The sequence below is a fragment of the Natator depressus genome, chromosome 6 (genome assembly GCF_965152275.1).
Source record: "Natator depressus isolate rNatDep1 chromosome 6, rNatDep2.hap1, whole genome shotgun sequence".
Lineage (NCBI taxonomy): Eukaryota > Metazoa > Chordata > Testudines > Cheloniidae > Natator > Natator depressus.
In genome coordinates, this window is record NC_134239.1 from 34,266,369 (window position 1) to 34,284,437 (window position 18,069).

Sequence of the window (18,069 nt, forward strand, 5' to 3'; positions counted from 1 at the left end):
ACAGCCTCATGTTTTGTTCTGTTTGGACTTACCAGAAATCAAATGGACCTCGGAGGGACAGTTTAAGATGCATTTATCGCTCCTATCGCTCTTTGTACAGGACAGCAATACTTTGGGTGATATATTATCAGGCAGGGACCCCTCTATCTCTAAACAGGATAAAACACAAACACTCATAGGAGAAGTAAAACATCGGCATTCACCATACAGAGAGACAGACTTGCATGGATGCAGTTTGGTACCAGTTATGTGGCAGATGTAGCTGCAATTAATATTCTGTACAGAGAGAAGTGGGAGGGAACTAAAAAAAAAAAAATCACACATGGATCAAACACTGTGTGTAACTTCCTTTCACGTAAAACTATCCCAGCATATTTTTTCATGCAGGAAAGCACAAAAGAGAATGAAAGAATAAGCCTAGATAAAAGCACAGAAAAGAAAGCACCAAAACCCCTCAAAGTATCTCCTGTTTTTCACCTGTTTCAACAATGGCCATCATGTCTGACTAAAAAGTAAAGCAGAAATCTAATGAAGGAAATAACGATCCATGCTGATTTGTTGGATGGATCAAGATTTTCAGCATTGCCTTGAGCTGCATAGCTTTCAAGCACACCCAAAGTATAAATACATCTTCTATGCACCTTACCGACACAGTCCTTTTTATTCCAGTGTAATCTGTGGCTGGAATGACACTGACAGTCATAATCCCCCAGTGTGTTCACACAGGTCTGCTGGCAGCCTCCATTGTTGATGCTACATTCGTTAATATCTAAAGAGGAGGGAGAAAAAGGCCTTTTAAAAATATTAATCTAGTATCATTTTCACACAGTGCTGAAATCACAGTGCTGCTCTGTATCATTTGGATTTGATTCTATGGGCAACTTTTGAAAATCGGACCCTATATGCGTCTGCATTCCCTACCACCCTTTGGCTGATCAAAATGGTTTAGTTGTGTGTTAAATATGCTGCAAATTGACTGTTACAAACGTTCCAGCCTCAGCAATGTGTTTCAAAAGTTAACAGTGCATTGTTTATGGTTATTTATTAAGTTTGGAACAAAATCAGACAATAACATACAAGATTCACACTGACCATTTTTCTTAAATGTTCAGATGCATAAATATGTTGCAATACATTTTATCTCACTGTTAATGAGTACACGGGGGCAATACTCTGCCGCATATCGTTACCCCTTTAGGCTGAGTTCTTAGCCAATATTCAGGGCCTTGACAGGTTGCTTCCATTAGGGTGAGAAATCAGTTGTACAAGTCAGGTAGTTTTTTGTGTGTCCATGCAATCCTGTTTAATTATAAAGAACATACACAAAGCCTTGTTTTCCTGAACATAGGGGGTAAGGATAGGAGGATGTTGGACCTCAGTTTCAGTGGGTTTAGAACCTGGAGCTGTAGGAGCCCTGGGTCTCTGATACTCCCTTGTCACCACCAAAGGAGATAGATGAAGATACCTCACCGATCCTGAAAGGTCAGGCTCCACAGGAAGACCTACCAGAATGCCCAAGGTGTGTGGTTGCCTGATTGGTTCACACCCACTACTGAAGCCAGGAAGTGACCTTTATGGGCTGTCCGAGCACTGTGCACAGTCTCTCTCTGTTGCTGCTGCCTCAGACTCTGCTGTTGCCTGTCTCCTGTGATCCATATCCAACTCCCGCTCCCAACTCCTGCTCTACTCCTGTACCTGCCCCTGTCCTCGGTTCCTGCCTTGCTCCTGCTCCATGCCTAATCCTTGCCTTGTCTCGGCTCCTGCCCTCATGTTTCACTCCTGAACATTGGCTACCAGTTCCCAGTTCCAACCCCGGCTCATCTGCTGGCTACCAACTCCGACTCAATTCCTGATTCTGAGTCTGGCTCTGACCCTTGGCTAAACTCCCAACTCCAGCTCCACTCTGACCACAAGGTCTGATCGCCTACACGCTGGTTCCTAACACACTGGGTGCAACACCAAGCAGTTTCCTGACTCGTGATTCCCAGACAGTCGTGTGACCCAGGTCCCAAGGAGCTCTGTCTCTCTGCTCTCTCTCAGGGTCATGCTCACAATTGCTTCTCTCCCACTCCCTTTCTGTGGGCTTGCTGCAGCTTTCTGCCACCAGGATTTCAACAATTTCCACCCCACCATCAACCTCAGCCTGGACCAGTCCACACAAGAGGTCCACTTCCTAGACACTACAGTGCTAATAAGCGATGGTCACATAACCACCACCCTATACCAGAAATCTACTAACCGCTATACTTACCTACATGCCTCCAGTTTTCACCCAGACCACACCACATGATCCATTGTCTACAGCCAAGCTGTAAGATACAACCGCATTTGCTCCAACCCCTCAGACAGAGACAAACACCTATAGGATCTCTGTCAAGCTTTCTTAAAACTACAATACCCACCGGTGAAGTGAAGAAACAGATTGACAGAGCCAGAAGAGTACCCAGAAGTCACCTACTACAGGACAGGCCCAACAAAGAAAGTAACAGAACGCCACTAACCGTCACCTACAGCCCCCAACTAAAACCTCTCCAGTGCATCATCAAAGATCTACAACCTATCCTGAAGGACGATCCCTCACTCTCACAGACCTTGGGAGACAGCCCCGTCCTCGCTTACAGACAGCCCCCAACCTGAAGCAAATACTCACCAGCAACCACACCACACAACAAAAACACTAACCCAGGAACCAAACCCTGCAACAAACCCCAGTGCCAAGTCTGTCCACATTTCTATTCAAGGGACACCATCATAGGACTCAGCCACACCATCAGGGGCTTGTTCACCTGCACATGTACCAATGTGATATGTGCCAGCAATGTCCCTCTGCCATGTACATTGGCCAAACCGGACAGTTTCTACGCAAAAGAATAAATGGACACAAATCTGACATCAGGAATTATAACATTCAAAAACCAGTAGAACACTTCAATCTCCCTGGACACTCAATAACAGACTTAAAAGTGGCAATTCTTCAACAAAAAAACTTCAAAAACAGACTCCAACAAGAAAGTGCAGAACTGGAATTAATTTGCAAACTGAACACCATCAAATTAGGCCTGAATAAAGACTGGGAGTGGATGGGTCACTACAAAAACTAATTTCCCCCTGCTGATACTCACACCTTCTTGTCAACTGTTTGAAATGGGCCCCTTGTTTACATTGGCCTCATTAGCACTACAAAAGTGATTTCCACTCCTTCTTGTCAACTATTGAGAACAGCCCACTTCCACCTTAATTGAATTGAACTAACCCCCTACTTGGTAAGGGGACTCCCATCTTTTCATATTGAAAAAGATGTGTATTTATACCTCCCTACTGTATGTTCCACTCCATGCATCCAATGAAGTGGGTTTAGGCCATGAAAGCTTATGCCCAAATAAATTTGTTAGTCTCTAAGGTGCCACAAGGATTCCTCATTGTTTGCGCTGATACAGACTAACATGGCTACCACTCTGAATAATATACAGGGAAGCCTTTTAGTAACAGACACCAAAGGGACTGCTATTTTTCTCTGTTATAATGGGTGGTCACATAATGATGTACAGTTAATATGGAGGAACTTTTGTGAGGACTGATATTCTGCTGGGTCCATAAATGGGTTTCACTGCATATGACACAACACAGTATCCTGCAATATCCTGAACAAACCTTATTGAATTAAGTCAAAACTCACTGATTTTAGGAGTTTATTCTATTAAAAGTGCCAATGATTACGTACTATTGAGGGACTGTATGCATTTCCATGGGGGCAAGGAACCACAGCACTCCATGAAGTAAAAGCAGTGGGAGATGGTCAGGCAAATTCACAAAGGTTGAATCATGTCAGAGGACTACCACCACTTGGCAAGAGACTCACATGGTTCAAACTGGATTCTCCAGAGAGCAGCAGACAAAAGGATTTTTGGATAAATAGCCTGAATTAAAACTAACTCAGGCCCTTCTTTCTGATCCAGCAAATGGACAGGACCTCGGTCCAACGAGGATCTCCAATCCTTAGGGAAGGGTTGGAAGGATTTGAGCCCAGTGAGGCCCCATAAGACTTGGGTGATGGTTTTCAGCTAAAGCTGTGATGAACCTGTGCCCACAGGGAAAAAACCCTATCTGGGACTGGAAGGACTCATTACCAGCAAGAGCTCTTATTGGAGTATGGGGTGATCTCTGGTGAGCTTATTGGCATCCATGTAAATTCTTCTATTGTTTAAATATGTTTTCTCTGTGATGCTTTTATCTTAAGAATAAACGGGCTTGCTTAGAAAGAGCTGTGTGGTAACTTAACTGTGTTGATTACACCGTGTCCCATCTCTGAGGAGAGAAGTGAAGCAGGCCTGCTTAGGCAGCCTGTCTTTTGCTGAGGAGGTCACAGTATAGTCAGGAACTGTTGGGCTTAGAAGTACCCCATCAGAAGGGAGAGAGATGCAGGTCTCCACCCAAGAGAGGCAATGGCTGCAGAGTTGGAAGCCTGAGAGTGAGTGCCCTGGCTGGACCACAGAGGGGAAATACAGGTGAAACTGCTCTGAACTTTGACAGCAATGTTGTCATATTTTTGTCTCTCTTTAGCTGGGCTCAGTAGAGGTAGAGGTTGGAACAACCACACTCAAAGATGATAAACCAAAAAGTCTTAATTGGCATGTTTGCAGCATGCAGCTCCTAGGAAGCCAGGTGCGCAGTCTCACCTCATGCTGTCACTGTCATTATTCCCAATGCTATATATATTTTTTCTCTGCCCGATGCAAACACAGGTCTTCCCACCTGATCTCTAACACGCACTGCAGAATCACATGCCACACCATATGAAACACATTTCTCTTAGGCCTTCATTCTTCTCCCATTGACTTGAGTGGCACAGGATCAAACCCATAAACAGGAGTTTCTATGTGAATGGTCAAGTGAAGCTATTTCCTGGAAGTGATTCCACTCTCACTGGAGCAGCATCTTTGTGAGTTTCCATAACAGCAGTGTTCATCCATTCTCCTGTGTTCCCTGTTCCCACTCCACAGGGTAATGATGTGACTGCCTATCCTGAGTCAGGGGTGCATGTAGGGTGACCAGATGTCCCGATTTTATAGGGACAGTCCTGATATTTGGGACTTTTTCTTATATAGGCACATATTACCCCCCACCCTCTTTGTCCCGATTTTTCACACTTGCTATCTGGTCACCCTAGGTGCATGGTACCTTACTACCAGTCAGTATGAACAGGGGTGACAGAATCAGGTCCCATGTTAATAGAAGGATGTTCATATAAGACTGCATTAAATACAAAGGGGAAATTAATTTGGTCCTGTTTGTCTACATTGCAAAACTACCACAAAACTGATTGTCTGTCTCTGCCCAAACAAGGTCTAGGACTGGAATGGCAGAGATGTTGCAGGTCAGGAGGGGAAAATGGCAATACTGTGTGGGGAAGTCTGCACAGCAACTGCCTTCGTTAGACAAGACTCAAGCCAACTGTGATTAGTCGCTCATATTAATAAGCAATGAGGTTGGGATTTTCAAAGGAGACCTCGGGAGTTAGATGCCCAAATCTCATTGAAATGGGTGCTGGGTATCTAATTCCCTTAGGCTCCCCTGAGAATCTCAGCCTAAATTCATCCCCATGGTTAGAAACACCCAATATGATGCAAAGAAGAATTGTGAACATGACAACGTATTTGCATCATGGTCCCCAAGGTCAATCCTGCACATTCTGCCTCATATTCACATTTGTCTATCATTGAACTGAATTCATATATGTAGTCATATAAGATCTTGCCCATGTTTCACATGAAAATAGCTTTGTTTTCATTTAGTGTCAAATAACTCAGGCTGCTTCATATGAACGTTCTGCAAGTTTCCTTGCTTCAGATGTCAGACCAAGGTTCATGTCAACATATTGGTCTCTTTCACTTAGGGTTTCTTTGGAATCAGAAGTAAACAATTTAGGGCCAAATTCTTAGCTGGTATAAACCAGTGTAACTCCATGACTATAGTGGAGCTACACCATCTTAGACCAGATGAGAATCTGGCCATTAGGCTTGTTGGTAATGTGTATTTATTCTAAAGGAAGCCTGCAAAATACCTAACATCATAATTCATTTGAAGCCTTTTCTTACAAGTTTTCAATTAGTGTACAGAACTCCACATGAAATCAATGGGAATTTTTCATGTGGAAACACTGTTGGATCATGGCCTAGAATCTACGTGTGGAATGCATCTGTTTGTTCTAATGGTCCCTGTTGCTTTCCAATACATAGATGGGGGTGGGGGGAAATCATTTAAGCAAAAAGACATAATCAAGGATTGTGTTTCATTTTTGGATGGGCTCCCCTTTTGAAAAACTGCCTGGAAAAGACAAAGGATAAATTTGCTGTACAGGGTTTTAGACATATGGATCCCATTGACGTTAATGAGCATTGCTCCTTCACTCTGACAAACATATACACTAGTATCTTTTTATACTCACCTCCGCATTGCTCCTGCACTCTGACAAACATATGCAAGAGTATCTTTGTATACTCACCTCCACAATGCGTGAAGCCATAGAGAGTGTATCCTTTGTTACAACTACACTCAAAAGAGCCTGGATGATTGATGCACGTATGGTCACATGTCCTTTCAAAAGAACATTCATCAATGTCTGTAATTTTTAAAAGGATACGTTAGTGTCTCTTGGCTTGTCAAGGAAGCATTTATAAGCTAGCAAAGTTGGATGTAGAGACACACAGCTTTATATGAGATAAGCGAATTCTTTTAAAGCCATTAGTCTGTAACATATTGAAGTAACAACTTTTAAGCGAGCAGTTAGTTTGCCAAGTAAGACATGTCTTGGCAAGTGAGTAAACGAGGTTATATTTTTAATAGTAATGTTTAAAATAAATATCTGCAAAGTTCTCTTCACTGCAAAAGACTGTCGGCGGGAAAAAAAATGCTTCTGCAAGGGAAGGCAACGCAGAGTCAGCAGGAAAAATATTTTCAAAGTAACTTTCCGTTTCCTTCTGCCTTTGACAAAACTGGGAGGCCAAATATTTACCTCAACTGTGCATGCGCAGTGCTTGTTTTAGATCTGTGCTCGGCCCCTCACCTAGCAACTGAAATACCTCTCCCAAAGGCGAAAAAAGGACAGGAAGTGTTGGGAATTCGTGCAGGAGAAAGGCATCAGACTGGTACCCCTAGAAACCCAAATGCTCTCCTTTGCTATACAGAGCATGGGCTTCTGCAGAAGCTTCCTCCACCCAGCCCAAGCAGTGTGCCTCAGTGCAGCTCTGAAGGGACCATCACGTGGGTCTGTTCTTCTCTTTGTGGAACACCACTGGATACATTTATCAGTAGGCCATAGATTCATTACACTGCACATCTTGGGCTTAAGCTTTGTATGCCTTAAGCCTTTGTCTTTAATGCTGGCTAGAATGTCTGCTTCATCCAGCTGAATTTTTCCCGGGCATTTTAATCATTTTGTATATTGTACATCTTACCTAAAAAAGCAAATTCAGTGTAATGGCCCAGTTCTGCTCTCACTGAAGTCAATGGCAAAGTTCCCATGGATTCCATGGGCAGCAGGATCAGAGGCCCTAAATGTTTATTATATTATCATCAAAAGTACTCTATGCTGCTATAAAAAAATATTAAACATGATGAGGCTTATTCTATTCCCATAGAAGTCCGTGGCAAAACTCCCATTGACATAGATGGAAACAGAATTGGAGTCTTACCCCAAATTTGCTCTTTAAGGGATCAGGCCCAAATCAAGCTATATCAAGTTTACAATGTTCTAGAAGTGACAGAAAAAACATAGACAAAAGGAGATATAAATCCTTAAAATATACATTCATAAACAACTTCCATCAGAAATCTTGGAAATCCTACATTTCTCCAGCAAGTTTGCTTTGCATAAATATTTGTCCTGTTAAGTCTGACCTAAAAAAAGATTAGGAATACCCACACTGGAGTGAAGTTTCTTTCTTGATAGTTCCATTTTCTGCCAATCTCTATTATTTTCAGATAACCATTCAGCATACAGTGAACAACCTTTCAAACAAATCTCCCACTCTGATATCATGGCAAAGGCTTTGATTTTTAACAGCAACTTTAGAAAGAAGAAATCCAAAGCATGACAATCACTCGGTAGTCTACCAGCACCTCATTACTTCAGTAGGTATCCAAGCCAGTCTTATTTATTTTACTTTTTTTTGGCTCCCCATGCACATACCTTGACAAGACTTCTCATCGGTCAATAATTTAAATCCTTTTTTGCAGCTGCAATCAAAACTGCCAACAGCGTTTTTACAAAAATGATCACAGCCTCCATTGCTGGCCTGGCATTCATCAATATCTGTAACAGAAAAGTGATTAGCAAAGAAAAGGAACATCTTCGGTGTCCTTTCGTTGGTAGATCCCAAAGACATATACATGTTCTATGCGTGAAAAAGCTGGATGTGACTGGAAAGTTCATGTTCTCTGAAGGGAGAGTCCTGAACAAGATTCAATAACTAAATCACCTTGAACTTCAGGAAAATTCAGATTCAGAAATGATCTTTGCAGTTCAGGCCCATTTCTGTATTATTTCCTTTAATCGAATATATTGCTATCAAATTCACATTCACTTGAGCACACACATACAGAAGGGCTCTTTCTTATCTCATATGATTAGAGAAGATAAAGTCATTCATCCTTCTGGAAAGCCTTTAGAGCCTTAAACTAAGCTTTTCTCTTTAAAGGTCTTAACTTTTTAAAAATTCTCTCTCTTCCTCCTCCCCAAAGTGCTTCAGTTACAGACAGAAGAGACCTATTGGGTCACCTTACCCTGCCCACGCCCGTGTCAGATTGTTGAGTTCTTTGTCTAATTCTAAATGAGTCAAGCAAAAGGGACTCCAACCCTTTGCTTGGCATGAGTCTAAAAGACCTCATTCTTGGGAATTTTATTCTAACATGTGACTTAAATTCTCCTTTGCTCGTTTTCAACACTTTATTTCTTGTTATATCTGCTTGGCCCAACATAAATAATTCCACACCTATCTTCATATTTAAACCTTTCAAATGCTTGTTATAATATCAGGCTGACGGTCTGATCCTCCTTGGGGATATACGCCTGTAATAGCCTGCATGCATGCCTTGGCTGGTGGACTAGAGGCTACATTTACCTCCATTGTACCACCAGTGCATTGCTACCTCCTGATTAGAAAAAGAGGCCATACTGGAGATCGGAAGGGTGTCAAAGGCAAAGCAGAGATACTTTGCACTCACATGCTCCATATCTAGGTCTGGTGCAACAGGGACCATGTGCAAGGGGATTGTGCATCTCTCCCTGCCTTCAATGTTTCCCTCGTGCTCTCCAATGCCCAGGTACATACACATTGGCTTTTTCTCAGGAATGTTTCAACTAGTTTCCCTTTGAGATTAGTGCACTTGCTGCTAGGTGTTTATACAGGTATGTTTCCAAAACTGCAAAATCTACCTTTACATGTCTTCCCATCAAACTGGAGTGTAAATCCGATGGGACAGCTGCAGTGAACTCCAGTCGAGGTGTCTTTGCAAGTGCGGTCGCATCCACCATTATTTACAGCGCATGTTTCTAACACAGAAAAAATAAAGCTAACATTTGTACAGAAATGTTGTAAGGGAAATAAAGTAGCATGTGGTGCTAGCAGTGGCCCACTCCATTTCTATTCAGCTATATTGTATATTTAGAGAAGGAAGAAAATATCTACATTCCTTGTATCTTTGCCTGTCTGCCTAATTTATGCATGTACCAGTTTTAGCAAGACGTCTGGCTGGAGATAGGCAACCACCATCCCTCCCCAAGCCACCTCCAACTTTCTGTGAGGCTTCCTCAAGGGTCTGTCCTTCTCTTCTCCCTGTACACCTTATCTTTGGGAAATTACATCCATAAACACAAATTAAGCTACCATCTCTATGCTCTCTCTCTGCTCCAGACCTGTCTCCTTCTGCCCAAATTAAAATCTTGGCCTGTTTCTCCAACATCTCCTCATGGATGCCATCAGCTCAAATCAACAGGGCTGATAAAGAATTCCCAATCCTGCTCCCTAAAACTCTCTCCGCCGCCTTCTTTCTCAATCCCTGTAGAGAACATCACCATCCTACCTGTCAGTCTGGCCCGTAACCTGGGCATCATCTTTGACCCTGCTTTACTTCCACAAATCTAGGTGTCAGCAATCAGGGCCTGCAGCAGAGCCAGTCTCCCAACAAAATGATCACAGCTGGCCCGACTGATTGGAAGAATCAGTCGACTGACTTTTAAGACCAGCAGCAGATCAGTGGCTGCTCCATGGTTGAAATAGCTCCTGTGCCTGCTGGTTCCCAGCTCTGTTCCTGCCTCACCTCACTCCAGGTAACCAAGTTATGACTCTTGGATCTAATTCCTGACCCCTGAGTTCAGCTCTGACTGTTGGCTCTGGCATCTGGGAGCTGAAGAACACTTGCAGTCTGCCAAAGAACCCCATAAACACCATGCAGACGAAGACTATCAGGCTGCCCCCAATCTGGCTACAGTGGACAAAGTGTGGCTCTTGACCAGAAACTTAAATCAAGCCACCCATCCACCAAACTAGACTACCAATACCCGAGCCCCTTCAAAATTATAAAATGGGTGAAGCCAGTGGCCTTCGGATTATAGATGCCCAAATCCTTAAAGATCCGTCCTGTCTTTCAGATCTCACTTTTAAAGCCCTATACCAAGAACCCATACCCAAACCACTTCAATCCACCACCCACTAAAGTCCACAGACAGGAAAGTACTTGGTCCACTGGATCCTCAACTCTCAGTTAGTGAGGGGAAAGCTCCAGTACTTGGTGGACTGGGAAGGGTATGCTCCGGACAAGCAGTCTTGGGAAGCAACAAAGAACATCCATGCCCTGGACCTATTATGAGAGTTCCATTGGAAGTACCCTGAGAAACCAGGCCCCAAGGCCCCTGTGAGGCACCTTCAAGGAGGGAGTACTGTCAGGAATCAAAGTTTGCAGCACAGTCGGTCTGGAAGCAGGGCCTGCAGCAGATCCAGTTCCTGGGCAGCCTTGCCTCCTTCCAGGTAACTCAGTTCTGATCCTTGGCTCTGATTCCTAACCTCTGACTTTGGATTTGCCTTTTTGCTCTGGCACCTGGTTCTGGCACCTGGGCTCCGACTCCTGGGTCCAGCTCTCACCCTGGGCTCCAATTTCTGGCTACTGACTCCTGTTATAACCACTAGGAGTGACTCGTGCTCTGATCATTAGATCTACTCCAACCACTAGGCACAACCACCTACTCCCGGTCAAAGACATCAGGCTATGTCTAATCCTGCCATGTCTTCCTGCAGAACATCTCTAAGATATGGTCTTTCCTATCCATTCACATCGCTAAAATTCTCATCCAAGCTCTCATTATCTCATGTCTCAATTACTGCAACATCCTTCCCTCTGGCCCTGACAAATGCAATCTTGCCCTGCTTGCATCCATTCAAAGTGCTGCTGCAAAGAATCCTCCTAGCTCATTGCTTTTCCCATGTCATCCCCCTTGTCTGCATCCTTCCATTGGCTCCCCTATCTCTATTCTATCAAACATAAGCTGTTTGTCTTCACTTTCAAGGCCCGTCACAGCCTGTCCCCACCCTACCCCTCATCTCTCATTCGGCATCGAAAAGTTGACTCCTGTCTCCATCGCCCACTTGAATTTTCAGACAAGCACCTTTGTGCTTTCTCCCATGCTGCCCTGGACAGTTGGGAGGAACTCCCCATAAACATCTACAAAGCTACCTCATCATCAACCTTCAAAACCCTCCTCAAAACTCTCCTTTGCCATGATGCCGACAGACAGAAACAAAAAATACCCCACATGACAACAGTTGTGCTCAGACCATTGCTAATCATACTTACCATATTATCTCATTGTTTCCTTGTATTCCACCATTGATTTGTCTCTAGCTATCTGTTGCCTCTTGTCTGACACTTACATTGTAATTTCTTTGGGGCAGGGAACATCTTATTGTTCTGGATTTGTAACACACACATCACAATGGGGTTCGCTCCTAGGTGCTCCAGTAATATAAATAATAATAATAATAAGCTCCCTAGCACAGAACAGTGGAGACCGCCCTTCTCCACTGCTAGCCAGCTCCACAGCATGGGTGTGGGGAATGAACTTCTCTCATCTCCAACTGATCTTAACCGGACTGTTGGGAGCGCAATACTTTTAAAAATCAGGCTGCTTATTTAGGTGCCTAAATATGGATTTCAGAGCCTAACTTTAGTCTCCGATTTTTGAAAGCTTTCACCTCTGCCTCCACTCCTTTGAGGAGACTGCCAGCAGGAATAGTAAATGGTCAGTGACAGCTGTGGAGATGCTCTTGTGACCCAGATATCTCTTCACTCGGAACCGCACTGAGATCACAGGGACTCCGTTCACTCGGAACCACACTGAGATCACAGGGACTTGTTCCATAGTCCCCTGGATACACCTTTGGATTAAACAGACTACAACTAAATTTAGTTCGTACTGAAACATTTCAGGAGAGGGACGATGTGTGGCACTTCCCTAGGAGAGGAAAAAAAGTGAAGCATTGGAAATTTCTTGTTGTACTGTGAGAATTTGCTGCCCCCCCCAACTCCCTATCAGCTACAAAATCGGGGTGAACTCCAACTCCAAACAAACCTGTCCTTACAGTCCATTTAACCCTTCAGTACAAAGAGACACACACAGGGAAAAATAGTGCACCTTATTGTTAAAGGGACAAAACAAGTTTAGAGGATACTGCGCCTGATTCTCGTCTTCCATACACCAGATTTACACTGTTGTAACTATCTACCTCAGGGAACCAGTTAAAATACTGGAGGTCCATTGACCTACTTACAACATGGTTAAAGACTGTAATATAGATGGAATCTAACCATGCTTCCATTGCTGAGTTAAAACCTTGGACAGTCGCAAACTTTAGCTCATATACAAAGATAGAGCTAGGTCCTGTCCACACTACAATTTATCTCTATGGTGACTGGGTCCCCTAACTTAGCTAGAGCTGTAAGGTCAGGGAGCCTGAGTAGAGAAGAAGAAGAATTATATGAAAGTGGTTAACATTCTGGGAAACATTTAAAGAGACTAGAACCCTGCTTTCCACCAGGAGCTGGGTGTTCACAGTGCGTGTCTCAGAGGTAGGAAGGATAGTCTCGTTGAAGCACTGGACTAGGACTCATGAAACCCAGGGTCAGTTTCCAAAGTTTCCGTGGGACTTTGGGCCAGTCCCTTAAATCCCGCTGTGCCAATCAAAATGGCCAGTACCAAAGAGTTTAGCATTTAATCTGACTCGAAAAGAAATCATCTGACTAGGAGTTTGGTGAGTTTTATATTCAAGCTCTGAATAGCAGAATAGTCATAGACTGGGGAACCCAGTAGTGACAGCATAGGTAGAGAGCAGGTTTCTTGGCTCTGGTTCAGCTCATACTGCTATACATCTCATATACTATACATGGTTACTTATATACTATAGGGACATAGCCTTTCCTTACAGGTGAGCGAGCATCCATTGAGTTCAATGGGTAGTGCATGTCTCTCCAAGACTTCAGCCCATAGTCACAATAGCTATGTTCAATGACAGCTACCCAATACAGTAAGGGTTCACCATGTAAGACTAGTTAAGAAACCCTACAGCAAAACAAGATGGGCACTTTTACCCATGATCAGCCGCCGCTTTACTCGCTTATCCACATCAGCTCCTGCTGTGGCATTGCTCTCAGAGATCTCAGCTACAGCCTCCTCTTTTTCTGTAATGCAAGTACATGGGGGGTAAAAAATCAGTGAGTGGTAGTGCGACTGTTGGTACCTAATGCAGTGGCCAACTATCTTGTATGACATTCCTTTTGAAATCCAATTCTAAAACAAAGCTAAGCTCTATAATTAGTTGAATCATATATCATAAGCAGAAACAGTCAGAAATAAACACTTAAAAACAAAAAAAAACATATTAAAACTCCCCAATTAAAAACCTGATAGCTCTTTTTCTTGTTTTGTTTTCATTTGCTTTTCAAAGACCCATGTGTTCACCTCAGAAACCTTAAAATGTAGTAGCTGTCGTGAACAGAACAACAAAAGGGTTAATCAGAGATCAGATGCTACATACCAGTGTCCTGCCATCCTGATCACCCACTGGCTAATGAAAGAGATGACTAACTGTGGCTGAGTTTTTGTTTTTAATCAATGGTCAGAGACCGGTCATCAAAGCATTTGTGTTCATCCACCAAAGCATTTCTTTACATAAGAATGGATGCCTTTCTAACAGATATGCTTTAGTTCAATCGGATGTTATGGGTTTGATGCAGGAATTGCTTGGTGAAGTTCTTGGGTTATACAGGAAGTCAGATTAGATGATCCTAGAGGTCCCTTCTGAACTCTACAAATCTATGAAAACTTAAGAAAATGGAAAGGAATTGTCCCCTGGTTAATAGCATGTGTGATGCTTCACAGGTACCAGAACAAAATATACTTAAAAATAGAAGTTCTTTTTTTCTTTAACATTCTGGGCCAGTTCTTCTGTACTTCTCATGCAATCAGAAAGCAGCCTGTAAGGTGGAGAGTCCATTAACATAGGGGAACCTCCATGGGATGTAAAGCCAGCACAATCAGCTCTACACCACCTTCTTCTGGCCTTTCCTAGCGCTCAAGTGCTCCCCAGATAGCAGAATGCTCCGCAAGGGATTTCCTGCAGGCATCACTTAGAGCAGCCCTAAAGTTTCTCTAAGTTATGCCAGGGGCCAAACTGGATCCAAATTCAGGGTCGGGGGGAGCAGAAATGTGACCTAGAACCACTTTTCCTTCACACCCAGGTCTTGTGTCAAGCACGGGTTGGCCAGACCCATAGATCTGGCCTATGCTTTCAAAGATTTTGTCGTTTTGGCCTCTATGCAATTTTTCAGCAATATAACTGGAACATATTACTCTGCAGAAATGGTAACATTTTGAAACTCATTTACATGTGAGTCATCAACAGAAAAGAATTCATCCACTGCTTACTGACCAAGGCAGGTTTTCCCATCTGAGTGCACTGCGTACTTTGGGTGACATCCACAAATGGGCCCATCATCGGCATCCTCACATGTATGCTGACACCCACCATTCCCATGATTGCATGTCACTGGAAAGAAAACATACAGTGGAGCCTCAAATTTCCAGATCACTGCACGGGGCTGAATTTACCCTTCTCAAGTGTGAATGTTAACATGACTCCCAAACTAGAGCTTTCAGTACTAACTGATGGATTTGTACAATGACATTCTGAAAACCCACTGTTTTTATATGATATTTCACTTCATCAAAAACATACAGTCTAAATATTGTATCATCCTAGCACATCCATAGATACAACTGCCAAAATTAGTGATCAACTGCGGAAATAATAGAATTCTATTTGTTCCCTTTAAGGATCAGTATGAATTTGTTGCATACAAATGCAGTCCCTCTGGTTCCTGGCCAGTTCAAATCCAGGTCTGCATTCACATGCCACTCCTCCTTTCGGTGCTTCTCTGCAGATATGGGCACAGCCATGGTCTTTATTCATGCAGCTCATGCCATCTGCAAAACAGTACAAATATCACAGATCGTCAGTATCCTCAGTGTCTTCAGATGCAGGTAACAGTTCAAATACAAACATTAGCCCAACTGTAAGTAAACAGCAGACAACTTGTACCTCTTGAAAGAATCTCCTGTAACTGAACAAAAGGAAAAAAGTATCAGCTGATATACAAGAAATAAAAAGAACCTGATACTGCTAAAGGCTAAGCAAATGGCCTGCAAGGTGATTTCCCTGCTCCTAATCCATTGTCTGTTTGTGTCTTAAGGTCTCCGGGGCAGGGACCTTCCATCTCTGTGTTTGTACAGCACCCAGTACAATGAGACCCCAACCTTCATTGAGGCCTTTGGGTGCTACCATAATATAAATATTTATTAGTAATAATAACTCCTCCTCTTCCTCCCACATATTTTAATAGGAATTGAGAGATACTCAGTACCTTGCAGGACCAGGCACTAAGGCTGTCATTTCCCCTTTACTCGTCCCATAAAATAGCAAAATGAGCTGTTGTGAGGCAAGGGAATGTCCTCATTTATTCAGAGACATACAAAATTCAAATGCTTCTTCTCACATCTTTTCAAATTACTGGCCTTGATCCATAGAGTCACAGAGCCACATTTCCATTGGTGGTTATCAGCGGACCCAGCAGTCACATATACCGTACCCAGGGGCAGCAAAGAATTTGCTGTTTTGGGAGCATCTTAACCTTTTCTGATATCTACTGGATTCTTTCTAATTCCAACCCGTACATTTTAACAACACCTCTGGAGAGTCATCATGATGTTTTATATACAACTGCACCTCTGTGCTGTGTCTCTCACTTGCTGAATAGAATGTAGTACAAGCAAATGCAGTCTGGATCCAAATGAATAGAGTAATGTGACATTAGTTGACTTTTTCTTCTCTTCAGTGTACCTCATAAAAACCTGTATAAATCTCCTGTATAAAACCTGTCCCCTGTATAAATCTCCCCACTGTATTTTCCACTGCATGCATCCGATGAAGTGAGCTGTAGCTCACGAAAGCTTATGCTCAAATAAATTTGTTGGTCTCTAAGGTGCCACAAGTATGCCTGTTCTTTTTGCGGATACAGACTAACACGGCTGCTACTCTGAAACCTGTTATGGTGAAGTAGTTCTCAAGCAGCTGCTGCCTGTTGTAATAGCAATCCTAGATATCAGTGCTGAAGCTCATTGACAGAGCTTTAGGCATGACTTGCAAAATGTCCACACATCACTTTGGGCCTCCAGCCTAATCCATCACGAGTGTCACACTGCACAGAAATAGCGTAACACTGCAAAAAGTTCTAGCATGTTACAATATATACAAAACACATACACACACACAACCCTTGCAACAGCACAACTTTTGGCTGGAATGTGACTGCAAAAGAAAACACAAATTTCCATATTACAGAAATGTTGGGGTTTAAACTATTAACTCTCTCATATGGCTTAGTAGTACAGAGCAGAATACTCTAGATCCTTACTGAATCCTCTTGTATTGCTAAAATTCAGGAAGCAGCAGAGAAAGACTACCTGCTTTTTCTTTTTAGATAATATAACCACTTCAAGAGGACTCTGGTCAGTTTATTTAGGCTTGCTGGCTAATCTTATTGAGGGCCCAATCCTGCGCCAACTGAAATAACTCCCATTAACTTCAGTGGAAGCAGGATCTGGCCCTGAATAAAAAAAAATAAAAATCAGAGACAAGACTCGTGTAAAAAAAATAGGTAAAGGTTTCCTTAACCTATGCATTTTCAAAATATCCTCTCTTTGAAGGAATATTATTAAATGAAGAAAAAATGTTTGTAGTGGGAGCTTGGGTCAACCTTTCATAAACATTCAGTTACATTTTAATCAGGCAGTTACTTTGCATATTATATTTTTGACATCCCAGTTTTAGGCTACAATATTCTTCCTCTATTAAGAAAGCTTTAAGTAACAAAGGAATGGATGCTACATTGCTTAGATTATTCTGCTCTATCGGCTTTTTGATTCCTTTCCCACAGTGGGATTCCTTTCCCCTTTTCCCTTTCCTTTCCCACTCTGTAGAAGCCTAAGAAGACAATGATGCCTCAAATCCGACAGAATATACAAAAGAGCCCAAAGATCCCCACATGAAAGCTAACATCCACTATTATGGTGTCAATCAAGGATCTGTGCAGCACATAAGATCACAAATTAGCCTTATTAACTCTAGTGTTTTTGTGATATTTTTAAGTTCAAACATGCAATATGATCTGTCTGTAAGCTAAGAGGTGTTAAGAAAGCATTAAGAGAATTAACGGATTAGTTTCTGTTAGCAAAGTAATTTCTTTGTGTGCATTCATCTCCTGAAGAAGAAACTGCTAACCAGGTACTTTGGTAAAGTTCACTGAACTCAAACAAATAGTTTAAATGCTGAATTGGTAATTGCTCAGTTCTGTGCATGTGGAATTCAGTCACTTCTCCACCAAAAGTTAAAATGGACCTTACAAAATGAACCACATTTTAATAATAAAATACCCAGGATCTGACTAGTTAAATGTGCTTTCCAT

At 42.6% G+C, this 18,069-nt stretch overlaps 1 protein-coding gene across 4 annotated transcripts in view; it reads right to left on the minus strand.

Annotated features, from left to right (window-relative positions):
* SCUBE2 (signal peptide, CUB domain and EGF like domain containing 2) overlaps nucleotides 1-18,069 on the minus strand; it is a 69,619-nt gene that overhangs the window by 34,129 nt on the left and 17,421 nt on the right. For 3 of the 4 annotated variants that reach the window (XM_074955016.1, XM_074955014.1, XM_074955015.1), the window contains 8 exons: nucleotides 15,407-15,532; nucleotides 14,979-15,095; nucleotides 13,639-13,728; nucleotides 9,434-9,550; nucleotides 8,189-8,311; nucleotides 6,503-6,619; nucleotides 647-769; nucleotides 33-149 (listed from right to left, as the gene is read on the minus strand). In XM_074955016.1, the coding sequence (XP_074811117.1) occupies nucleotides 33-149; nucleotides 647-769; nucleotides 6,503-6,619; nucleotides 8,189-8,311; nucleotides 9,434-9,550; nucleotides 13,639-13,728; nucleotides 14,979-15,095; nucleotides 15,407-15,532 (930 nt within the window). The remainder of the gene's footprint in view (nucleotides 1-32; nucleotides 150-646; nucleotides 770-6,502; nucleotides 6,620-8,188; nucleotides 8,312-9,433; nucleotides 9,551-13,638; nucleotides 13,729-14,978; nucleotides 15,096-15,406; nucleotides 15,533-18,069) is intronic. The other variant, XM_074955017.1, reaches the window with a different exon arrangement.